Below are 27,062 nucleotides of genomic sequence, written 5' to 3' on the forward strand. Positions count from 1 at the left end.
AAAAATTTGTATGGAACCAGAAGAGACCCCGAATCTCTAAGGAAATGTTGAAAAACAAAAATAAAACTGGGGGCATCACGTTACCTGATTTCAAGCTTTACTACAAAGCTGTGATCACCAAGACAGCATGGTACTGGCATAAAAACAGACACATAGACCAGTGGAACAGAGTAGAGGGCCCAGATATGGACCCTCAACTCTATGGTCAGTTAAACTTCGACAAAACAGGAAAAAATATACAGTTGAAAAAAGACAGTCTCTTCAATAAATGGTGCTGGGAAAACTGGGCAGCTATATGTAGAAGAATGAAACTCGACCATTCTCTTACACAATACACAAAGATAAACTCAAAATGGATAAAAGACCTCAACGTGAGACAGGAATCCATCAGAATCCTAGAGGAGAACACAGGCAGTAATCTCTTCGATATCAGCCACAGCAACTTCTTTCAAGATATGTCTCCAAAGACAAAGTAAACAAAAGCCAAAATAAACTTTTGGGACTTCATCAAAATCAAAAGCTTCTGCACAGCAAAGGAAACAGTCAAGAAAACAAAGAGGCAACCCACGGAATGGGAGAAGATATTTGCAAATGACAGTACAGACAAAAGATTGATATCGAGGATCTATAAAGAACTCCTCAAACTCAACACACACAAAACAGATAATCATATCAAAAAATGGGCAGAAGATATGAACAGACACTTCTCCAATGAAGACATACAAATGGCTATCAGACACATGAAAAAATCATCATCACTAACCATCAGGGAGATTCAAATTAAAACCACATTGCGATATCACCTTACACCAGTTAGAATGGCCAAAATTAGCAAGACAGGAAACAACATGTGTTGGAGGGGATGTGGAGAAAGGGGAACCCTCTTACACTGTTGGTGGGAATGCAAGTTGGTGCAGCCTCTTTGGAGAACAGTGTGGAGATTCCTCAAGAAATTAAAAATAGAACTTCCCTATGACCTTGCAATTGCACTACTGGGTATTTACCCCAAAGATACAGATGTAGTGAAAAGAAGGGCCATCTGTACCCCAATGTTTATAGCAGCAATGGCCACGGTTGCCAAACTGTGGAAAGAACCAAGATGCCCTTCAACGGATGAATGGATAAGGAAGATGTGGTCCATATACACTATGGAGTATTATGCCTCCATCAGAAAAGATGAATACCCAACTTTTGTAGCAACATGGACAGGACTGGAAGAGATTATGCTGAGTGAAATAAGTCAAGCAGAGAGAGTCAATTATCATATGGTTTCACTTATTTGTGGAGCATAACAAATAGCATGGAGGACATGGGGAGTTAGGAGAAGGGAGTTGGGGGAAATTGGAAGGGGGGGTGAACAATGAGAGACTATGGACTCTGAAAAACAATCTGAAGGGTTTGAAGAGGTATGGGGATGGGAGGTTTGGGGAACCAGGTGGTGGGGTATTAGGGCACGGATTGCATGGAGCATTGGGTGTGGTACAAAAAACAATGAATACTGTTATGCTGAAAAAAATTTTTTTAAAAATGATTAAAAAAAGATTCTACTGAAAAACTGCTAGAACTGATATATGAATTCAGCAAAATTGTAGGATACAAAATCAGTGTACAGAAATGTGTTGCATTTCTATACACCAATAATGAAGCAGCAGAAAGAGAAATCAGGGAATCAGTCCCATTTACAACTGCTCCCAAAACCATAAGATACTAAGAATGAACCTAATCAAAGAGGTAAAAGATTTGTACTCTGAGAACTATACAACACTTGTGAAAGAAATTGAAGATGACACAAAGAAATGGAAAAACATTCCACACCTATTGACTGGAAGAAAAAAAACATTGTTAAAATGTCTATACTAGGGGCACCTGAGTGGCTCAGTGGGTTAAGCCTCTGTCTTCCGCTCAGGTCATGATCCCAAGGTCTTGGGATCAAGCCCCACATCGGGCTCTCTGCTCAGCGGGGAGCCTGCTTCCTCCTCTCTCTGCCTGCTTCTCTGCCTACTTGTGATTCTCTCTCTCTGTGTGTGTCAAATAAATAAATAAATTAAATCTTTTAAAAAAAAATGTCTATACTACCCAAAGCAATCTACAGATTTAATGAAATCCCTATGAAAATACCACTAGCATTTTTCACAGAGCTAAAACAAACAATCCTAAAATTTGTATGGAACCACAAAAGACCCCCAGTAGCCAAAGCTATCTTGAAAAAGAAAAGCAAATCTGGAGGCATCACAATTCTGGACTTCACGCTATATTACAAAGCTGTAGTTGTCAAGACAATATGATACTGGCACAAAAACAGACACATAGATCTGTGGAATAGGATAGAAAACCCGGAAATGGACCCACAACTATATGGTCAACTAATCATTAACAAAGCAGAAAATAATACCCAATGGAAAAAAATAGTCTCTTCAACAAGTGGTGCTGGGGAAATTGTACAGCAACATGAAGAAGAATGAAACTGACCACTGTATTAGACCATACACAAAAATCAATTCAAAATGGATGAAAGACCTACATGTGAAACAGAAAACCATCAAAATCCTAGAGGAGAACACCAACAACAACCTCTTTGACATTGGCCATAGCAACTTCTTGCTAGACAAGTCTCTGGAGTCAAAGGAAACAAAAGCAAAGATGAACTATTGGGACATTATCAAGATAAAAATTTTCTGCATAGCTAAGGAAACAAGCAACAAAACTAAAAGGCAACCTACAGAAAGGGAGAAGATGTTTGCAAATATATATCTGATAAAGGGTTAATATCCAAAATCTATAAAGAACTTATCAGACTCAACACCCAAAAACAAATAACCCAGTTAAGAAATGAGCAGAAGACATGAACAGACATTTTTCCAAAGAAGACTCCAGATAGCTAACAGACACATGAGAAGATGCTCAACATCATTTGTCAGCAGGGAAGCACAAATCAAAACCATGATGAGATACCAACTCACACCTGTCAGACTGACTAAAATCAACCACTCAGGGAATGACAGATGTTGGTGAGGAGGTGGGGAAAGGGAAACCCTCTTATACTGTTGGTGGGAATGCAAACTGGTGCAGCCACTGTGTAAAACAGTATGGAGGTTCCTCAGAAAGTTAAAAATAAAACTATCCTACAATCCAGCAATTGCACTCCTAGGTATTTACTTAAAGGATACAAAAATACTGATTTGAAGGCACATGCACCCTGATGTTTATAGCCGCATTATCAACAATAGCCAAATTATGGAAAGAGCCCAAATGTCCATCAGTCCATTGACTAAAGAATGGATAAAATAGAGGTGGTATATATTTGTAATGGAGTATTACTCAATCATCAAAAAGAATAAAATCTTGCGATTTGCAATGATGTGGATGGAGCTAAAGTGTATTATGCTAAATGAAATAAGTCAGTCAGAGAAAGCCAACTATCACACGATTTCACTCATATTTGGAATTTAAGAAACATAACAAATGAACATGGGGAAGGGGAAAAAAGAAAGGGATGCAAACCATAAGAGACTCTAAACTATAGAGAACAAACTGAGGATTGCTGAAGGGGAGGTAGGTGGGGGATGGGCTAGATGGGTGGTGAGTATTAAGGATGGCACTTGTTGAGCTGAGCACTGGGTATTACATGTAAGTGATGAATCACTAAATTCTACTCCTGAAACTAATATTACATTATGTGCTAACTAACTAGAATTTAAATAAAAACTTTAAAAAAATAAAGGCAATGTGTAAAATAAAAAAAAAAATTCAGAGGAATCTAAATTTAAACCATGAGAATTAATGAGTGAATTTACCAGAGTTATAAATATAAAATCAAAATACAAAGGTCAATTGTATATTTATATATAGCAACATTTAGAAAGTAAAATTTGAAAAATTATCACAACAGCATCAAAATATCAAAGTGACTGAACATCTAGCAATACATCTAAGATGTGTAAGACCTCCATATTGAAAATTATAAAACTTAATTGAGAAACATTAAGAAGATCTAAATAAGTATGGTAAAGATATAGATCCTTTCCAAATAAATCTAGAGATTCAAAACAGTCCCAGTTTAAATTGCCACAGAGTTTGGCTTTTTGGTAAAAACTGATAAATTCTAAAATTTGTATGGAAATGCAAAGGGCTAAGAATAGCTAAGGCTATTTCAAGAAAAAAAATGAGAACTTATACTGCTAGATTATATGACAGCTTATTATAGAGCTGTAATAATACTAGAGCAAGGATATTCAAAAGGCCAATGAAACAAAATAGAGATTCCAAAAATAGACCTTCACATACAGAATTACTTGATTTATGGCAGAGGTGGCATTGAAGACAGTAGAGAAAGAACATTCTTTTAAGTAAACTGTTCTAGGACAATTGAATATCAATAAAGATGAACATGAATCCTAACCCTCTAGTTCATACCATACTCATTAATCAATTCCAATTAGATTATAGAGCTAGATATAAAAGTTAAAGTAATCAAGTTAATGGAAGATAACATAATATCTTCATGATCTTGTGATAAACAAAGATTTCTTAAAGCACAAAAAGCATTGACTGTAAAGGGGGGGAAAGGTGATACATTAAAAATAGGAATTTCTGGCCATGAAAAGACAAAGGCAAACTACAGAATAACTGACAAAGGACCTATTTCATCTAAGGAGCTCTTACAAATCAATAAAAGAGAAAACCAATTAAAAAAAATCAAACAACTAAAACAGACACTTTCCAAAAATTATATGAAAAGGTGCTCCACCACATTCTTTCATTCATCAGTAAAACACAAACTAAAACCAAAGTGGGATATCCCACCCATCAGAATGGCAGAGATTAAGAAAACTGACAATCCTATTTATTTGCAAGGATGTGAAGCACCTGGAAAACTTATGTGTGTTGCTATGGGATTGTAATTGTTGCAAGGAACTATGTGTTTGTAAATATCTATTAAAGTTGAGCATATGCAAACTCATGACCCAGTAATTGTATTCCTAGGCATTTTCCCAACAAAACTGTGTAAACATGTGCTTAAGAAATAGTGACATTGTTCTTATTGTGAAATACAAAAAACAATCAAGTGTCCATCAAGAGTAAATGAATAAACTAGTATTTTCAAACAATGGAATGCTATATGGCAATGAAAATGAACTCATATGTGGAATTCAATAAACAGAACAGATGAACATAGGGGAAGGGAGGAGAAAATAAAACAAGATGAAATAAGAGAGAAACAAACTACAAGAGACTTAACTATAGGAAACAAACAGGGTTGCTGAAGGGGAAGTGGATGGAGAGATGGGATAATTGGATGATGGGGATTAAGGAGGAGGGCAATTGATGGAATGAGAACTAGGTGTTACATACAACTGATGAATCACTAAACTCTACCTCTGAAACTAATAATACACTGTATGTTCATTAATTTATTTTAAGTTAAATAAATTTTAAAAAAGAGAGAGTGAATTCTTGTTACAAACAACATAAATGAATCTCACAATTGTAATATGGGGTAAAAGAAACTATACAGGCATAATTCCATTAACTTAAAATTCAAAAAACATGCAAATTGAACCTGCAATTTTAGAAGCTAAGGTAGGGTTACCTTTGGAGATGGCTGAGAGAGGGTCTCTATCATTCCGGTAATAGTCTTTTTCCCCTAGGATGTGTTTACACAGGTATGTTTACTTCCTGTGATTTATTGAGTTCTGCACTTAGGATATGTGTCCTTTTCTGTATCAATTCATACTTCAATGAAATTTTATTTGAAAAATAAATATAGATATACATTTTCATTTCAAATATTAAATGGTCTTTAACTTTTCTTCTAAAATATTCTCCAGTAATAGAACAGAAATATTTAAGTAGTTACAACAACTTAACAGGTCTGAAAACATTCTCCAGTTATAGAAAATAGTGATTTTCTTTAAGAATTGAGAGATAGGGGTGCCTGGGTGGCTCTGTCAGTTAAGCGTCTGCTCAGGTCATGATCCCAGGGTCCTGGAACGGAGCTCACTGCTCCTCGGGGAATCTGCTTCTACCTCTCTCTCTTCCTCTCCCCCCCACCGCCCCAGCTCTCTCTCTCACCGTCTCTCTCTCTATCTCTCTCTTAAATAAATAAAAATCTTAACAAACAAAAAACAAAATGAGAGGTATGCAAAGCCCCAAAGTTTTGTGTCCATAAAATCATAGAATTCTGTAAAACATGCCAAGTAGTATGTGTAGTTTTTAGTATTTATTTTTAAAGTAAAAGAATATATGCTGGAGCTAAACTTCTAGTGTGAGGGCTACAGAAAACAGTCTTAAAAATGCAAGGCTCTACTTATGAGGTCTTTCTGAAGAGCTAATTGCAGAAGGCACTTCTTTCAGCCTAAAGATCGATGCAGAAATTTTAGCAAAAGGACTGATGATGACCATTGGATGTATTTCATTATAGGTCTAAGACCAAAACAAAAACAAAGATACATGTGAAAGAAACAATATTTGTCAAAATAGAAATAACACGTCTTTTAAAATGGGAAGAGAAAAGAAATAAAAGGGAAAAGTATTATCAGATTAAGCCATATGACATGCTGATCAACAGGCATTTTTGACCTGCAAAGACAGCAGGTTAGCATGACTCCATTGAATGGGAAAGGCTCATATATCACAACGTGGGTAATAGGTGGAAGATTTACAATCTCATTTGAAGCTGATAAACCAAATAACAGAAGTCTATATGACAGAAAGAGACTAAGAGCATTATAAAAGGTACGAGTATAAAATTACCTACTAGGGAAAAAAAACCACACAAGTCTTTCTAAATAACACAATCATTTTTTAAAGCAAACAGACCATGTATATAACACATATACATTTGCCCATAAATGTAAAAAAATACATTCGGGAATATAACATAAAATAACATAACAGACGTAAAGCCAAATGTATCAGTCATATCATTAAATATGAATCATTTTAACTCAAAGGAAAATGATTTTTACATTAGCTCATGAAAAGAAACTCAAAATCTATGCTATATGCTATAGTATATATAAAACGCACGTAAAACAAAGTGTTTCAGAAAGCTAAAGCTAAAAGCACAGGCAAATAGTGACTACATGAAAAGCAGGTAGAACAGTTGTTCCGGGCACAGAGAAAGCATTGTTGAAGAGCCATATACCCTCTCCATCCTCCCCTTACTTCCTGTTATTTTTATTAATGTTATTGTTGTTTTTGTATTGGGAAGATTTGCAGTTTGATGAATTCTGTTCTGGTGCTGCCTCCCTGTCTCACACCACCTTTCTAAATTCAACCATTGTCAAGCAATTCAATCCAACCCAATACATATGTATTAATCGTGCCATGTAGGGAAGGGACTGCTAGCAAACGAATAGTTGAATAACATGGTTCCTACCTTCAGAGAAGTAACAATGTAATTTCCAAGAGATATAACGTATACCAGTTTGTCTTATGAAAGGATGGCTGAGTGACTACTATTAGCCAGTGACTAATAGTATTAACTCATCCACACTGGAGGGGGAAAGTGATGTTTCTACACCAGTGGCTTCAGGAGATCAGAGTTTATGGGGACATGAACACAGCTGCATTCCTTTTCCCAGCAATTCCAGTGTTCTCTGCTATCAGCCACATGGCTTCAGGCCTCAAGGGCAGCTGGATATAAATGAGCCCTGGGGCTCTGTTGGGAGTTGAGCTGAGAAAAGAGTAGAACCAGGCAGGCTGGGCTGTGCTGGGAGATCAACAGAACTTGGAGAAAGTACCAAAATAGAAGAGCCTGGATACTGAGATCTGAGAATGAGAGCAGGAATCGTTTGTAAACATCCAGAGGATGGTTCTAGAAAACCTACCATGACAACAATGAGAGTCAAAAGGAGAAGATAGGGCTAATAGAGAAGACGTAATAATTTCAAAAAAAAAAAAATACTAGCTGAAAATTTCCTTGAGATGAAGAAAGAAGTCATCTAGTTTTGTGCTGTTTAAAGTAAAAGGTCCACATATTTCCAAAACTTGCTTGAAGAGAAAACTGACCCAGTGTACTTGGTAAAAACACAGACCACTGAACCCCAATCCAGATTCACCAAATCAGAGTTTTCCTTGGAACCGGATAATGTTTATTAACAACCAACACAAGAGTTTCTTATCATTAAGAAACTTGGAAAACACTGGACCTATTTTAAACTCCTCAAACTTTACAGGGTGCCTGGGTGGCTCAGTCATTAAGCATCTGCCTTCAGCTCAGGTCATGATCCCAGGGTCCTTGGATCAAGCCCTGCGACAGGCTCCCTGTTCAATGAGAAGCCTGCTTCTCCCTCTCTCATTTCCCCTGCTTGTATTCCCTCTCTCACTGTCTCTCTCTCTCTCTCTCTCTCTCTTTGTCAAATAAGTAAATAAAAATCTTAAAAAAAAAAAACCTTCAAACTTTAATGTGCATACAAATAACCTAAGGTCCTACTAAAATGCAGATTCTAATTTAGTAGTACTGTGATGGCCCAGGGACTTACATTTCCCACTAGTTCTTGGGTAGTTCAGGGACCAAGACTAGTATTTCTTGCCATAGTTAGAGATGAGATGCTTCTCATTTCATTTTTTGGTGCGTAATACTAATATATGAAAAAGAAAAGGAAAAAAATCTCTACATCAGTTTCACTTAGAAAAATAGATGTAAAAATGTTAAATAAATCATTAGCAAGTTGAATCCAGCAATATATCAAAGAAATAATATAGCCTTTGCCCAAGCAGATATTGTGCCAGGAATGCTAGGTTGGGTCTAGTGTTGGGAAATCTATTCATTTAATCCATTATGTCAACAAATTAGTGAAAAAAATTACACAATCATATCAACAGATCCTGAAAAAGGCATTTAAAAGTAAAAGAAATTTATAAGACATTCATTTAAAATTCTTTAGGTAAAATAAAGTAGAAGGAAACTATTTAAACATAAAAGCCTATTTAGCAAATTTAACAACAAATATTCTCCTAAATAGTAAAAATTCAAAGTCATCTTAATTTAAATTCAGAAACTACAGAAATACCTGTTATCACCAATTTTAATTAAACATTGTCCTAGAACGTAAAGGAAATTCAGTGAGACAAGAATATGCTAATGATGCGATTGAAAATGCAAAGAAAAGCAAATAAAAAGCAGAATAAATACAAAATTCAGTAAAATGACCAGGATACATACAAAGAAACACACTCATACACATAAACACAAATACATATACACAGAAGACAATGGGTTTTCTTTGATCTAAGATTTAAAAAAAATATTTCATTTAAAATAGAAACAAAACCTACAAAATATATGGAAATTATGTAACCAAAAGATTGCATCTATTTTAACCAAAATTATAATCTTTTTGAGAGGTATAAATAGACTTGAATAAATGGAAAGGCATACCATGTTCTTGGATTAAAAATATATATCCAAAATGTCAATTTTGTCAAAATTCAGTAAGTTCCACACAGTTCTAATTAAAATACTACTGCAGTTTGTTTTGTTTAATTTTTAAATTGAATTTAAAATTTAAATGTGATGTCTAAAAATGGATTTTAAAAAGCATGAAATGAGCATACAGATGAACTTGCCTTACCAGATATTGGAATATTTATTCCTGTATTAGTCAGGATAAGCTATACCATGATGAGTAACAAATTAATCCCAAAACCTAGTGCCTTAATACAACAAAAATTTATTTCCTACTCATACTACATGTCCAAAATGGGCAGCAACCTGGATTATATAGTCACTTGGGAACTCAAGGTAATTAAGGCCTGTCTTCTTGTGGCTGCATCATTTGGGACTTGGTGGAGAGAATCCATGGAGAAGTGTCTCTCTCTCTCTCTCTCTTTCTCTCTCATACACACACACACTCTTCTATGCTTCAGCCTAGTAGTGACACACATCATTTCCACTCACAACCTATTGGCTAAATTAGTCACAAGGCTCTTCCTAATTGCAAGGAGGCTAGGCAAAGTAGAAGATGATATTAATCAAATATATATATATATACACACATACACCTGGTATTGCTGTAGGAATAGACAAATGGATCAGTAGGAAAGACTGGAGAATATAACTATTAAATCACATTTATTTGTAAATTTAATCTATGACATGGATAATGGCTTAATTAATATGAAAAATAATTTGTATAATACACAATAACAAACTGCAGGTGAACTAAAGACCTTATTGGAAAGAAAAGAAGGAAGGTAGGACGGATGGATGGTTGGATGGATGGATGGATGGATGGAAGGAAAAAAAGAAAAAGAAAGAAAGAAAGAAAGAAAGAAAGAAAGAAAGAAAGAAAGAAAAGGAGAAAGAAGAGGAAAGAAGGAAGGCAGGAAGGAAAAAGATAGGAAAGAAGAAAAGAAAGAACTGCCAAGAAAACCCATGATATTTATATGGAAAAAAAGCCAGGATTTTGTAAGACTTTTTTAAAACCAAGACTTGAAAACCCAAGTGCTATTAAAGTAAATACAGACTACATAAGAATTGTTTAAGTTTTTATGACAAATACATAAATTCAAGAGATAAATAATAGCATTCGAGAAATACTTGAAATATTAATAATAGTCAGTGTTTATATCTATAATATACAAAGAGCTCTGAGAAAAAAGTGACTGGAAAGCAGTCTAACAGAAAAAGGGATAAGACATGTGAATAAACAATTTATAGAAAGGAAAATCCACACAGCCAAAAAAAAAAAAATCTTAGAAATTCAAATTTTCTAATAGGAAAATAAACACTATGTATTAGCAATGTTATAACATTTTACATATTTTAGAATGAAAAAGCTTAAAAGACCTCTAATACCCACTACTAGAAGCAATTATGAGAGATCCAGGGTGGAAGAGGACTTCCCTTCGGGAAGGTTCCTTCTTTGCAACCTGTCTAAATAAGGGCGTGCTCCCCCAGACATCACTGGAGTTTTCTTTTCAGGTTTAGGGGTGCCTGGAGTACCAGGCAGTGCAAGGTGAGGTTCATATACATGCTGAAATTCCAGGCTTCAACAAAACCAAAATGAACGGCAGATTTTAGCCTGGCATCAATCGGTACAATCAATTTCTAAATCTTAAAGCGTTTCCTGCCAGATGTTTTGCTTGCTCCCCTAAGAGGCGCGTAACCGGACAGGACTAGTGCGTAAACGCAGCTCCCGGGAGAAGGCGGGCGTGCGCCAACAACGAGCCTCATCGCTGGGCTGTGGTAACCATCCCTATTCATGTCGCACAGTTCTGAGTTCCCGCAGTGAAAAGAGGGGAGGGCGCGAGGGAGACAGAGGAATAGATGGCCTCCGAAGGTTCGAACCGTATCTCCTGGGCACTCTGGGCGGGAAAGCCTCCAAACTTGAGCCCATCTCGGCTTCGCCAAAACGGTTCGCACCCACCGACGAACATTTCCCACCTCCTCCCAGTGTCCGACACCAGCTCCGCGGTTTGAAATGGCCTTGGACTTGCAGATAAGGCCTTGAAGTCCGCCGGGGGCAGGGAGGGGGTGGGTAGAAAAGGGGGACAAAACTGCCCTCCAGTCCCTATGCAAACCCGCGAGAGAGTAGGGGAAGGAACCCCCCACGCCCCCGGCCTGGCACTAGCCCGCAGGCCCCCCAGGCGCAGAGGCAGAAGCTCCTAGGTCCGCGGGCGGTGAACTTGAGGCCGCAGAGGGTGTTGGCAGAGGGCCCAGAGAGGCGCGTCTGGGCGACACACTGCTGATTGTGTCGCCCAGACGCAATTGGTGGCTGCTGCGCTCACCAAGCTTCCTAGGGAGCCCAGCCCAGTCCCGGCTGTCTGCGCAAGGGGCTCAGCTGTAGAGCTCAGTCACCGAGGAACCTGGGGAAGGTATCCCCAAAGCTTAGAGTCTATCATTGCCTCCCCAGGGGAATCGGTCAACCCAGAGAAAGGACCTGGGTGTTTGGGGATATTTCCTAAACACGATCTCGGCAAAGTTGTTTTCCGGACACCTGGAACTGGGCATCGTCACCTCCTCTCGGTAGCAGCCAGGGCGAGCCCGTGGTACACTCGGACTGGAGAGAGGCCCGGAGCGCAGCGCTGGCACGTCGCCCCCACATTTGCCCGACTCCCACAGCCACAGGCAGGCGCCTCTGCAGAGCTGTCGCAGCGCTCCGGGCTGCTCTCCCTGGAAGTTGTGTGTCTATCATCCGTACAGCTCTTTAGCGGATTTCTTCCGTTCGTGGTTCATTCAGCCTGCAGACGCTGTCCGGCTCAATTACTCCGAGGCTACCTGGCGCCCCCTCGCGGAGTGCGTGGGGCGCGGGGCTTGAGGACTCCCACAGCAGGTAGCCGCAAAAGGCGAGGTGGCTGCGTTGGTGGAATGAGACAGTTGCCAACAGCTGGTTCAGCTGCGGCGCTGCGCACCAGGACTGGCGGGGCGCAGCCCAGGTACTGCCCCTTCGCGGTGACGTCTCTGCAGAGGGTTATAAAAGCCTCGCGCGCAGCCTGCCGAGGTTCTGCTAACTCCCGAGCCAAGCAGGACCCGAGCCAGAGAGGCGCCTGCGAAGCTGCAGGCGACGGCGGCAGCAGGCGACGGCGGCAGCGGCGACAGCGCAGCAAAAGCAAAGGAAAAAACCACCAGACGGACCAGGGGCCCCAGAATCCCCGCCATAGACTCAGAACTTTTACAGGTCGAGCTGTGACGAACACTCTCCCATTCGCCCCCAAGTCCTCCTGCAGAGCAGGGTTTTGCATTTCCCGCTGCAAGCAGCGGGAACAGCAGTTGCAAGCAGCAGCAGGTGCAGATAGGCGGGGGTCTCCTGCTTCTTGGAACCGTGACCCGTGGAATTCCTTTCCTTTTTCCATTCCCACGCAGTAGAGACGCTGTCTCCGGATTTCTGAACTCAAATGCTTCCTGACGCTTGAAAGTGGAGGAATTCGGAGCCACAAGAAGCAGACAGCCCATCTAGAAGCATTTATCTTCTGAGCTCCAATTCTCCTGCTTTCAAGGAAAGAGTTCTGCCCAGAAAGAGCCTGTAGCCCTCCTGCTTGGTTAAGCAGGACCCCGACTCCGGGGGCGGCTTAACCACTTAGTGGAAGAATGGATAATGTCCTCCAGGTAGACTCAGACCTCTTCCCAAATATCTCCACCAACACCTCGGAGCCCAACCAGTTCGTGCAGCCGGCCTGGCAAATAGTCCTTTGGGCAGCTGCCTACACGGTCATCGTGGTGACCTCTGTCGTGGGCAATGTGGTGGTGATGTGGATCATCCTGGCCCACAAGAGAATGAGGACAGTGACTAACTATTTCCTGGTGAATCTGGCTTTCGCAGAGGCATCCATGGCTGCGTTCAACACAGTGGTGAACTTCACCTATGCTGTCCACAACGAGTGGTACTATGGCCTGTTCTATTGTAAGTTCCACAACTTCTTCCCCATCGCTGCTGTCTTCGCCAGCATCTACTCCATGACGGCTGTGGCCTTCGACAGGTGAGCCTGCCCTTTGTGGAGAAGGGAGAAAGTGTCCATAGAGGACCATAGCATGGCTGGGAGCTTCTGGGTTGCACTGTTCCTGGATCAAGGTGGTGATTGGTCACCTGTACCTTGGGGTTTTCCTGACACCTAATTGAGTCGTTTGTACGTGCGGGACTTCATCTTATCTCACCATTTCCTTACTGATTTCCTTTTTCCCTTTCTCCTTTTTGCTCATTGCCAGTCTCCCTTTCTTCACACACCTCCTTTATCCTTCATTTAATCCTATTTTCTTCACCCCTCCAGCACTCATCTCTTTGACACTTTTCCTTTCCACTCCTGCTTTGCTTCTTTCCATATATTCATCCTCTCCTTTACCATGGAGGCCTGAAGGGGATCCCCAGGCGTTGGCCAGGGGGCTAGCCCGTGGCTGGGGCTTCATTAATCCTTGCAAGCCTATTATTTTGCTGGGAAGCCTCTTGGTGCTTTCCAGTTTTAAGTATGTCTAAGCAAAATTTCTCATTTTTCACTTTTTCCTGGACATCCAGAGATTTTTCTGCTCCCACCTCAACTCTCCAATATTATTTGTATGTGAAGAGCATTTCATTAGAATCATAAAATACTCAGCATCCTAATTTGGCTCTGTCTATGCTGCTAGGAGCTCTCATTCAGGAATGAGAGGCAGCTAGGCTATTCTTCAGGAACTCCGCAGATAGGGACCCAGGGAGCTTACCCAGGAGCTTTTCTAAATTTCTCTTATCATGTAAGGTCAATGCTTTTAACCTGTCTGTATCCACAGAGAAACATGCTTGGCAAAGGCAATTGAAAGCTCTTTCTTTCCTACAACTAACTAAAGCTTTCTGAAGCTGATTGAAAATGAAAGTGTTGGCATTTTCAAATACTGGGGCTAGCATTCTGGAATGAATGGCTCCTCAGGTGGCAGGATGGAAAATTGACTATTAGAGCACAGCTTTATCTGTTTTGACATTTTTGTGGGTGCTATAGATCTCTAATGTATATATGTATGTGTGCACAAGTATTAAATGCTTACCTGGGATATAGAGGGATGTTGAAAACACCTGCCCCTGTGATTCTGAAATGGGTTCTTTCAGTGGCCTTGCTGAAATCAATGAATTATGAGAAAACCAAAGAAGGACCTAGAAGAAATCTTCCCCCCTCCAAAAAAAAAAAAAAAATCCCAAACTACTAAACTCTTTTGGCATAAAGATTATCTATCATTTGCAATTGATTTGAAGTCATTTTCAGCTTCTGTAGTCAATCAGAGAACTGTTTCCAGCTTTTGGAGTGGTGTCCAAATGCTGATTTCTAAGTTCCATGGACATCTACTTTACGCAACTCTATGTGCTTGATATGTTGTGTGTAAAACAGTTTGTGGTGAGCCAATTTACATTTTAAAAGTAGAAGATAAACCAATTACTCAACGTGATAATGAAATGAATTCTTTTGTAAATTTATCTTTTATGGTACTTTAATTTTCAGATATTAAGTTTGTTGAAAGTGAAGTATGCCTATAAATCTTTCTGTACTGACTTGCTCCTTTAACTGCACAGCAAACCCTTACATTTAGAAAACCCAGAGCATGATATATGACTGAATACAGGTGCAGTGAAACCTGCTGTGATTTCAGTCTTGATGAACTTTAAACTAGAGGGAAAGTTGGTATTTTAAATGCACTTGGGCCTTGTGTGAGTTCAAGGGAGACCTGTCAGTCTGTGTACACCTGAGCATTCAGTAGCTGATGGAGCACCAGCAGCCAGCTCTCTTGCTTCAGCTTATACAGAATTGCCATGTTCCACAGCCATGGGTTTTCTCTTTGGACTTAGAAGGCTAGAGTCAGGATTCAGGGTCAAAGTCTTCACACTGGATTAGATAGGGAGCCAAATTTTGGCTGCCTTGACCCTGACATCTCAGGCACCATTGTTCTTTCTCTCTAGGCAAACCAGAGACAAAACAGGACCCTGACCCTGACCTGCTCAATGAGGAAGTGACAGTAGTGAGAAATGTCCCCAGGTTCCTAATATACAGATACAGCCCAGGGAGATTATCAATATCATGCTCAAGATTAGATTCAAGGTAGAGTTTGGGATTAGGCTCCAAGGTTCTGTCTCCAAGTCCTTCAAGAGCTCCTTCTATTTTTCCTTGCTCAGCCTCATGAGCACAGTGAATTAATTTCCCCAGTCCCTGTGATGGGGGTAGCTCTACTGCATTTGTGGTCATCCACTCTCTCCCAAGAACGTTTTAGAAAGGAAAGGGGCTGTGGGCTCTCTCTTTATGAGTTCTCTCTCTTTTTTTCACCAAGTCAGGGCAAACTTTAAAGAAATGGTAAATTGTCTTTTTGTATGCTCCTTGAATATTTTTTTTAGAGAATTTATTTATTTATTTGACAGAGAGATCACAAGTAGTCAGAGAGGCAGGCACAGAGAGAGAGGAGGAAGCAGGCTCTCTGCAGAGCAGAGCCCGATGTGGGACTCGATCCCAGGACTCTGAGATCATGACCTGAGTCAAAGGCAGAGGCCCAACCCACTGAGCCACCCAGGTGCCCTGCTCCTTGAATTTTTAACAGATAATGTCTGAGTCAAGTCTTTAAAAACAAAAGCAGCATGATTTTCCCGATTATAATATTAAACCTGTTCATTGCAAAAACTTGGGAAATATGAAGAATATAGGCACAAAAGTACAAATCAACCATGACTTCACGATGCAAAAATAACACTTGTTAACATCCGAATTTCTCTTTTATGACTAATTACACTACATAGTTGAGGTCAGATTCTGTATAATTTTGCAGCGTACTTTTTTCCTGTTGATAGTAGTGGAAAACATGAATAATGTTTTCCTGTGTTATTAACTACTATTAATAACTGTTGGGCATTTATGTGGTTTCTAAATTTTTTTGCCTTATGGTTAATGCACTAATAAACATTTCTATATGATAATTTTTTTTTGCTATCTTGATTATTTCCTTAGGATAGATTCCCAAAAGTGGAATTACTGAGTCAAATGAAATGAATTAAGGAAAAAACCTTTTTTTCTCCCAATTTTAAGGAATTGTAAACTCTGAGCAAAGTAAAGAACATATCCGCTCTGTCTTATTTACTTTATCTCCTCAGCACAAGGCAGAGTGCCTGACACCTAACAGTCACTACACATTTATTAAATAAGTGAATGAATGAATAAAATAATACATCTTCCCAGAAGAACATTTGGAAAATACATTAAGTTGTAAAGAAAACATAAAAAGCATCTACAGTCCCACTACTGACAAATAACCAGTTAAAATTCTGGAAAGCTAGCTTATACTGGCCTTTTCTTTCTTTCTTTCTTTCTTTCTTTCTTTCTTTCTTTCTTTCTTTTTAAATCTTACTATTTATTTATTTATTTTAAGATTTTATTTATTTATTTGACAGACAGAAATCACAAGTAGGCAGAGAGGCAGGCACAGAGAAAGGGGGAGGCAGGCTCCCTGCCAAGCAGAAAGCCCAGGACCCTGGGATCATGACCTGAGCCGAAGGCAGAGGCTTTAACCCACTGAGCCACCCAGGCGCCCCTATACTGGCTTTTTCTATCTGTGATATTTATGCCACATACAGTTACTCACATCTTTAAAGATGAATTTTAAATCATAATAAAGCAGTTTCGATAGCTGCTTTTGGTTTTTGTTTTATTCCTTAACATCATATCATGGGTATTTTCCATGTCATAAAATACTTTGGTATTTTTAATGGGTGCGTTATACTGCAGAGCTATACACATTTATTTCACCATTCCTCTATTTCTAAATATAAATTATTTCCATTTTTAATAATTACAAGTATCCTAGACATACATCTTCAAGAGCATCCCTTGTTCTCTCTTTGGAATAAACTCCTTGATGTGGATTTGCTAGGTCAAACTGTCTTGTGTCAGATTTCCTTCTAGAACCAAAATGTATACATAGAAAAAAACCTTTAACTGTAGATTGTAGTACTAATTTAATTCTTTTCTGTTATCTTTCCATAGAAAGGGGAACGAGACAAGGAGGGGTCTTCTTCTGACAAAAAAATATTTATTGAAGGCAATGGGTACCTAGAATTAAAAGTTGCAGAGACAGGGGCATTCGGGTGGCTCAGTCAGTTGAGCATCTGACTCTTGATTTTGGTCAGTTGTGATCTCAGAGTTGTGATTTCCGGGTCATGATCTTAGAGTCGTGAGATTGAGATGGAGCTCTGTGTGGAGCCCCAAGCTCAGTGTGGAGTCTGCTTGAGATTCTCTCCTTCTCCCTCTGCCCATCCCTGCTCTGCTTGCAGGTTCTCTCTCTCTCTCTCTCTCTCTCTCTCTCTCTTTCTCTTTCAAATAAATAAATAAATCTTTTAAAAAAAAATGGTTGCAGAGACAAATACACCTAAACAAGAGCAGGTCTAGCTCTAATTAAACTCCAAAAAACACCAGGGATTTCACTTTTTGAAACTCTGTAATTTCTCCCACTTAAAATAAAATATAAAAACTTTCCCCTATTAGAAAAATTAAAAAGCACATGTGATGTTTCAAAAAATTGGGAGTTGGAGGACACTGAGGTGACAACTCCACTTTGCAGGGACCGATGATGGTTGCTGGCTCTAGTACTGCAAAACAGCATCTAAGAAGGGAGGAGGGAGGCCAATTCCAAAGCTCCACAAGAGGGACCGAAGAGGCAAAAGACAGCCTGACTGGGAAACAAACACACAACAATAGAAGGCTCGGAAAGCACTGGACTGGTGACACTGCTTCTCCACCTGGAAGGGGCAGGTGTAATTTCAGCAATTTGAAAGGAAAGGATTGCTCACTCCTCAGACTTATGTTTGAGTGAAAGGAGACATCTAAATTATGATTGTCTCTGAACAATACGCAATATGGTAAGGACTAAAAATACAGTTGCCCAGATCGGTAATGGTGAAGGCAAAAGGAGTAAATGGTGAAGGCAAAAGGAGTAAACTGTCTGAGAGAGTAAAAGAGGATCCAAGAGCAAAGACATACATAGATAAATAACAGAAACTTCCCACGGTTCTGTGGTATCTATCCCACTCTCCCAGTCACACTCAGCTACAAGTTCAAATAGCCTTCTTTTCAGGTCTCCATGAGACCGGCAGTTTGTCCTTGAACCCCACCTCATTGGTTAGACTTGGATCCCATTGTATATCTCAGATTAGTTCTTCACTACCAAGAGGTCAGAAGGATTTTAGAATCCTTTGCACATATTTAGACGAACCTTACAACCCATGACCAAGCATCTCTGTGACACTGAAAATGGTCATTCACTAGAAACTCGTCCACCACAACTGACCCTGTCTTTTCAAATCCAGAACATCAAATGTCTTGAGTTGACATGAATTGAACTTGAGCTTGTTATATCTTGGATGGGTCAGTTATGCTGGAGGACCTTTCCTGGAGAGAGTCAATGCCCTCTTACTCTCTGGAGTTGTCCCACTGTACTTGTCACATCCTGTCCCTACTCATGGGTACTCCCAGTGTCCTGAAAGGTCAAGAAACTTGGTTTTTCCAAAAGCTGGCAGAAATATAGGTTCAATTGAAGGAAAATGCAGAGTAATTCTCAATGTATAGGTAAAATTCTTTAGAGAGGATGATAAAGAAAGATGATATTCCAGTTAAAAGAAACTGTTTGGCAAAAGCATGGAGGTAAAAGAAAAATAAAAGAAAGAAAGAAAGAAAGAAAAAGAAAAAAAAAACTTTGTAAAAAGTTGCAAAATGTTTGGGAAGAATAACTGGCTGACTCAATTGAAGTGAGTTCACAAGTAGATCAGGGAATGAATGGAGAGGTTGGTAGGAAGATGGGTCCAGGTTTTGGTGGATTTGATGTGAAAATACAACAATTAGTTGGAAATGCCCAACAAGCCACTTGAGATATGGGATTAGAGACTGAGAAGCCAGGAATGAAAATGTAGATTTAGGAGTTTTCCAACCTAATGGCTTACTGGGCGCCTGGTGGCTCAGTGGGTTAAGCCTCTACCTTCAGCTTGGGTCATGGTCTCAGGGTCCTGGGATTGAGGCCCACATCGGGCTCTCTGCTCAGCAGGGAGCTTGCTTCCTCCTCTCTCTCTGCCTGCCTCTCTGCCTACTTGTGATCTCTCTCTCTCTGTCTGTCAAATAAATAAATAAAATCTTTAAAAAAGAAAGAAAGATAGTGAAGAAAATCTCTTTTACCAAAACATGTTTCCAGAGAAGAGGCGAAGAGGCCAAATATTCATGAGAATGTCCTATCAAGCAATAGGAGGGTAAAAAAGAAGCAGATAGATAGTGGAGAAATCGGGATATGTGGAGTGGCAAAGATTAAGAAAAGTGACTTGTTGGTTCTATTCATAGTGTCATTAGAATCCAAAAAATACCAGGGATTTCACTTTTTGAAACTTATCAGAGGACAATGGATTTGGTAATTAGAGAACATTGGTGAGCTATGATAGGTAATACCAACAGAGTATAGTAGAGAGGGATAAAATTAGATGGCAGTGAGGGGAATGGCCCCCTCCTCATCCATCCATCCATCCATCCATCCATCCATCCATCCATTACTGAGGACCTACCATATGCCAAATGCTGATGCAGTAAAACATTGCCTTTGCCCTTGTGCTCTCAACTTTGGGGATTGATAAATCTCATGAGTGCCATTATAACCCAATGTAATTAATACCATGCTGAGAAAGTTTGGACACAGAGGGAAGAACTGTCCTTGGGAATCTGGGAAAGACTTATTGGTAAAATAAAGAAAAGGAAGAGAAGGAGGGAGAAGAAGAGGGAGAGGAGGAGGAGAAAAGAAAGTAAACCATAGAGAAAACAATGTGGAGTTTGTATTTTTTTAATTAACTTCAAGAACACTGGACTGGGAATTATAATGATTTATTAGTGTTTGTCACTTGGAAACTAGAAAAGAGATCTCATGTTGGTAGAACTGATAATGATACCTCATATTTGCATGCTCTCTAATCTGTTTTCTCATTGAATCCTAAATAGCAATGGGGATTCTGTTTCCGCCTTGGAAAGACTATTAGAAACAATTTCTTTTAGCATTGCTCTCCTACTCTACTCCCTCATAGTTGAGAGACCCATGCAATTTGTATTCTTGTGCCTTAGACATCTGCCTACATACTCCTACTCAAGGTGGCTCTTGAGTGCTATCATCTAAGGAAAGCTGTCACTGAAGGCAGAAAAGTGATGTAAGGGTCCTACTGTGCCAGAGAGGATGTTAGAGACTCTTTAGATCATTTTCCACCCAAACAAAAAGTCAAGCCCACAACCTTCTAGACTGGGCCATTGTAACAATATCAAATTCTGCTTAAATGTTTTATTCAACCTGTCTCATTTGTTAAACTCATTCCATTTTGAATCATTATAAAGTTATTCCTTTTGTGGAACTGAAATCTGCCTCTGATTATGTGCTACTCCTTTTAATATAATGCCTCTTCTATGTGGCAGTCTTTTAATTATATCTCTCCTGAAGCTTCTCCATCCCTGGTTAACTATTCTTGGTTCCTTCATTTTTCATTCTCCTTAGGCTCTACTGGCTATTCCTGTTTGTTAATAGTCCTCTTCACTGAGAGGTTAACTAATGCCCAGAACTGAACATTACCCCATTACCATTACTCTGTCCAGCTTAATCTGCTATAGGACTGGCATCCTAAACCTGATGACTTTGTTCTCTTAGACTCAGCACAAGTACTATCTCCACTAAGCCTTCAAATCTCAATGAAGTATCCTTCCTACCTATTTTCATATTATTCATACAATTGTCTATAACTTGTTGGTCTCTCCCACACCTCCCTGCCCACTAGATTACTTTATAAGCACCATGAAAACAGGGATGCTTTATCCCTGTTCCCAGAAGCTATCCAGCTGCCTAACACAGAGTAGGTATTCGTTACAATGTGTGGATAATGGTTGACTTGACTGTACCTCTGTTCTACACACATCAACCAAAATCTGAAAACCAGACCCAATGCATCAGGCAGACATCAGAGCACACCTACGATGCTATGCCTTGAAGCAAAAGAAAATTTGGGCCAAATATATGCCTATCATGGAGTTCTGCTACACTATAGAACATTTGGTTCAGAACTTCCTGTTCTAGAATAACTATGTGTTCTAATTCATACTTACATTTTCCACACTCCACTTAACTGGAAGGCAATGAACCCACACTCCACTGAACCTATTGGTTTCCTGACCACACCCTGTCCTCAACAGATATTGCATCCCAGGAGAACACTTCTAATCAAGAGAGGTGTTATCATTTCTACCTTACTTCCAGTCATTCCAGGAATACTGGAAACTCATTTATTTTCGGACCCTTCTATGGTTGTTGCAAACAGCCTGGCTTTCTCTCCAACACCGCTGCTAGCAACAGGAAGCGCACTCTCTGTTTTACTTGTCCTTCCTGAGTCAAGAAAAGCAGAAGCTTACCCTCCACCCACCACTCCAAGTCCTGTATCCACAGTAGTTGTCTGAACATAAAGCGCATACTATATTAAAATACTGCAGACAGAAAAATTCTAGCAGACCACCCAAGAAAGTCATTGACATGGAAGACAGACTGAGGAACTGGCTTCCTCTACCCAATCCTCCTCTCTTGTCACCTTGAGAAGCTATGATTCCAACTCATGGAAGGGGAAATATGAGGGTCTCTGGATGAGGAGTCCCCAGGGATGAAGAGATGCTTTAATGATGTCCTTAAGACATAAATCTCAGCTTGAGTATTAATGCAATACATGAAGCTCCAGGAGATTTGTCTAAGCAGCCCTGAGCCTGATGTCTTGTTCCTCTCTTTTTTAATTCTGTACTTGATCTACTTTCCAATTCAGTATTATCACTATATTTAATATTTGGGACTCTTTATGGAGTGGCTTTCTTGTCTTTTGTATAAGAATGTCTTTTAATGACTTTACATCTAACCTCTGATAATGGAGTTTAGTGTAGAAAAGAGCACAGGCAGTGGTCCTAGCAGTGCTTCTGCCAGGTACTAGCTATGCAAATGTAGGTAAGACTCTTACCTCTCTGGCATCAGTTTCCCCATCTGATAAAAGGGATATAATAAAATACTCATAGACTATTGCTGCAAAGAAAGAGGGAAAGGGAGAAGTATGGCAATGTATGGGAAATTGCTGATTCATTGAACCTCAGTAAGAGCTCAGTTAATGGCTATGTTATGATCTATAATTAACACTGGCACACTATATATGTAGAATATGCCTATTCTACATACCCATTCCTGTCTCAGTGACTCTTTAATTCCTTGTACATCAAGTATAACAGGGTGAAACATTTGTATCCCTGTCCCCCCCAATTATAATTCAAAATCCTCCTAATTGAGAAAGCAAACCTATTGCCAAATGCTTTCTAGCACTCTTACCCCCTGTGGAAATACACACTCTACCAGAAGCCTAGCATTTGGATCTAGTGCATTACAGTCCAGAAAAACTAAGTCGTTTTCATTTATACCACCTCCAAAACCACCCATTCACTTCCCACATCCTGTATGTTGTAAAGTTACCACTGTCCCATGGATAGCATTCAAGTATTTAATATCTGAGGGAGAAATGTCTGAAGGTCATAGCAAGACTGTGTAAGGGAGAAATGCCTAAGGATAATAGCAAAACCCTCTTACAGCTGTACATGTTTTTAGTTGATATTCAGTTTGTTAAAGTTGTTTCTTTTGCCTTTGAACACATCTTATAAATCTTGGAAGTTTTGTTTTAAGTCTAGTTAAAGTGTTAAACTTTCACTTTCCCTTGTCCTTTGACTAATACTCAATTAGCTCTTAAACATAAGAGGAAGTACTTCCTCCTAAATATTTTAACATTTTCAAACTTAATCAGATGATCTTACATGTTTCCAATTAGCCACAGTTTTTTACAAACTTAAAAATCAAATAATCTTAAAAATGTAAACTTACATTACAAAGATGATTATTAAATTCCCTTAAATATTTCAAATCTAACACACAAATTTAATACATCTGGTTTTCCTAAAACTCCAAAATCCCTTAAAACGACTTAAAAATAGAAGAAACAAAATCTTTCTCAGGACTCACATAGTTCTGGTAAACTTAATAAATCAAGTCTTCTAAATTTGGCATATTAAATTCTCTTACAGCATTTCAACCTCCTAAGAATTAAACTCACAAATAAATGAGGTTCTTATGAGCCTCTCAATATTGACTACAAAATTAATTCGTTAAATCCTCCTAAGTATTTCAATTAAAATTACAAATCTGGTAAGTCAAATTCTGTAATCTATCAGATTCTCACTTCCAATATATTAAAAACAAATCACCCACAAATAACATATACTGATCATAAAACTCACTACTTTACACACACTTCTTACAGAGAAGTACCATTTCTTTATTGTCAATTGAATTTTACAAAATGCCTTCCCAGGATTATAAAGTGATATAAGCAGTGGTGGCAAAATCATGGGGGCCAAAGGAGCTCCTGAGGTTCCGGAATCAGGGTTGTGTTGGAGATCCGAATCAGTGTGTATCTTTCAGGAGTCCAAACTCCTGAGCCCTTCTCATGGTGGACCTCTGCCTTCGTAGCGCCCCCCCAGGATCCACCCACACCTTGCCAGTGGAATTGAGTAGTCCCAATGTACCCTACATCTCCTTGCTTCCTTCAAGTGTTACCCTTCTCCAACTTTCATCTTTACATTTTATCATCTGAATTACATCGATAGAATCATGCAGAGCCTCATTCCAACCCAGAATGCATTCAATCACTTTGCTACCTGAGTAGCATTAGCTGCATTCCACACCCTCTTATGTTTTTACCTTCTTATAGACTTCCATTCCAGACTGGCTCATTACCAAGGATAAAGTGACCAAAAAAAAAAAAAAAAATCACCATCTCTCCTGCGTGCTTCAATTCCCTTTTTTTGAGACTTTGAGGTCATGAAAAATATGTGCCTGAACTTTTCTGGGTGTATCCTTCTTCTTCATACGAATCATCAAAAATGGAAGAGTAACACCTGTTGGTTTTGACAAATTCAGGCTCTCAGCATGTTTCAGATCTATGCCCAGAGACATGTGTGCATCTGATATAGAATATAGGTCTACATAGAAGCTTCTGTTCCTCTTTGCATGAAGTCTTCAGTGACAGGACTTTTCTTCTTGGAGCCTGGAAGGTATCTGGCACCCTTGAGTCCTCCAATTGGGTCATGAGATGGTTTTTCTTCAGATTATCTTGGTTTTCCCTATGAGGACAGACCGTCATGACTTTTTTATAGCTCTGAGAGTGCTGAGTTCCCTTCCGTTCCCTTCCTTCTCAGCGTCCTAGATATCAGATCATAAAAAAACAAGTGATGCTCTGTTCTTATAGCATAACTCAGTGTCCTAAACCATATATGGACTGACAAGCAACTACCTTCACAAAACACACTACTGCCTGAGCTCCAAGAGGAAGGGTCAACAGTCGAGCTACCCCTCTGCTCTGTCACAGGGTATAACTGAGACACTAATTTTGAAAAGTCTCCTGTGCACATTTGGTGGTATGTGGAGAGATGAGGAGCATAAGCTTAAATACTCACCTTGTATGATTTATTAATTAATTTTATTTTACTGTGGAGAAATGTCCTCTTGAATAATTAATATGCTCTCATAAGAGGATTTGTCTGACTCTGAAAATCTTTAAACAAAAGAAAACCCCAGAAACAGCTGAAATATTCTCCCCAGTAGTCCCAGAGAGTCAGAGGGGTTGTAAAAACGCCTGCAGGCATGATGGGAGCTAAAAGAGGAGCAGTCATGAGGAAGAAATGTAACTAGTTAGCTCAACAACTTAACAGGGCTCTTCAAAGAGAAACTTAGACAATAACCTCAAAACCCTGTGGCCGAATCCTTAACCAGCAGGCTCACTTAAATGTTTCCAAAGACCAATTCCTTTCTCTTTCTGCATGGCATGAAGGGTCTAGAAATTAATATATTAAAGACTCATCTAGAATATGAGCTGGATCACAGCCATCATGGGCTTCAGTGGGTCCAATTAAGGCACGCCCAGCCTAAAACTAAGCCAAATGCAAAGAAGGTATCCTCTCCCCTTTCTGGCCATTTCCCTCTTCAATGCTCTAATCAGCCCAAGTCTACATTAGAGCACTCCCCGATCCTGCCTCACAACTGAATGGTCCCACATTACTGCTCTGTTCTCGTCACAGCCCAATCCAATTTAGTAAATTGAGTAGAGTAGCCAATTAAAATCACATCTAAGGTGAGAATGATCTGGACTTCTACCTTCCAAGTCCCATTTGCTTTTGAAAATGGGAATGTGTCCATTCTGATTATCCACTCCTTTCAGTTACCTCTTCATGAGCAGGAAAGAGTATAGAGAACCAAGACAAACAGTCTTGAGGACTGATCCAATATGGGGTGCAAAGAGTGCTTCGATTTAGGTACTTAAGGGTGTAGAGTTTGGCTTTCACAACATGGCCCCATGTATCTACCAAAGAGAGTGTGGAAGCACAAGGGGCTATTATCATGAGCCCAGATCACTGCTGAAAGACCTTCTCCTGCTGTAATCAGAACTGTCTCAGTCCTGAGTGCCCGTGAACTCTCCATTTGTGTGCAGGTGGTGAAACGTGGGTGAATTTGCTTCTGTTCTTCATACTTCTTTGTAAGACACTAATTGATAAATAAGACACTTTGATAAATATGTAGTAGTTTTATAGCTTAGATATTGTAATCAGAAGGGAATTGGGTCACAGTCCCAGCTGGTTCTAAGGATCTGGTAGGTTGGGTTAAGGGCAGCAGTGCAATGAAGTCCTATTTAGGTGGTCAAGGCTGATTCCTTACCTTTCCAGCATCCTCAACAATGGATTTGTGCTGTTTATAAACCCTGGGGTGAGGGCCAGTTTTCCAAGAGCTGAGCTTTCTGCTAGTGTCTGTCTGGACCCACACTTCATCTAGAATCTTGCATCTCTTTTTCTTTGTTTGTCTTTCCTTTCTCCCTTTCTCTCTACAACTGGATCAAAAATTCTTTGTTCCATCCCTCCACCCCTGCCCGTCTCCTCCTCAGCATTTTGAAAATAGCATGACTTCAATAAATGCTATTGCCTGTAAAATGGAGTTCGATCAGACAAAACCAAAAACTGTTGTATATAAAGCAACCAAAGAGTAGATTTACACAGCAATATTAAAAATTCTAAGTACTATGATTCTGATTCCAGAAGGGTCCTGAATATATTCTTTAAGACTGTTTATGTAAGTTTAAACTTAAGCTACTTTTAAAAAATGGAATATATTTGACATATAACATCATGTAAATTAAGGATATACTTATACTACATTTTTTAAAGATTTTATTTATTTATTTGACAGAGAGAGAGAGAGAGAGAGATCACAAGTAGGCAGAGAGGTAGGCAGAGAGAGAAACAGGCAGAGACAGAGAGAGATAGGCTCCCCACTGAGCAGAAAGCCTGATGCAGGGCTCAATCCCAGGACCCTGAGACCATGACCTGAGCCGAAGACAGAGGCTTAACCCACTGAGCCACCCAGGTGCCTCCTTATACTACTTTTTTTAAGAAAAATAACTTACTGTTGAATATTATCTGCACAACTCCAAATTCCCTTCTGATTACATTTTATATATATATATATATATATATATATATATATATATATATAT

The 27,062-nt window shown here is 39.5% G+C and overlaps 1 protein-coding gene across 4 annotated transcripts in view; it reads left to right on the forward strand.

Annotated features, from left to right (window-relative positions):
- TACR1 (tachykinin receptor 1) overlaps nucleotides 1–27,062 on the forward strand; it is a 171,637-nt gene that overhangs the window by 16,521 nt on the left and 128,054 nt on the right. For 2 of the 4 annotated variants that reach the window (XM_032880698.1, XM_032880697.1), the window contains exon 1: nucleotides 12,545–13,425. In XM_032880698.1, the coding sequence (XP_032736589.1) occupies nucleotides 13,037–13,425 (389 nt within the window). In that variant the 5' untranslated portion in view covers nucleotides 12,545–13,036. Of the gene's footprint in view, nucleotides 1–12,544; nucleotides 13,426–27,062 lie in introns of those variants that run through there. The other 2 variants (XM_032880700.1, XM_032880699.1) reach the window with 2 other exon arrangements.

This window comes from Lontra canadensis, unplaced genomic scaffold, assembly GCF_010015895.1.
Source record: "Lontra canadensis isolate GAN:19392208 unplaced genomic scaffold, GSC_riverotter_1.0 scaffold71, whole genome shotgun sequence".
Taxonomy (NCBI): Eukaryota; Metazoa; Chordata; class Mammalia; order Carnivora; family Mustelidae; genus Lontra; species Lontra canadensis.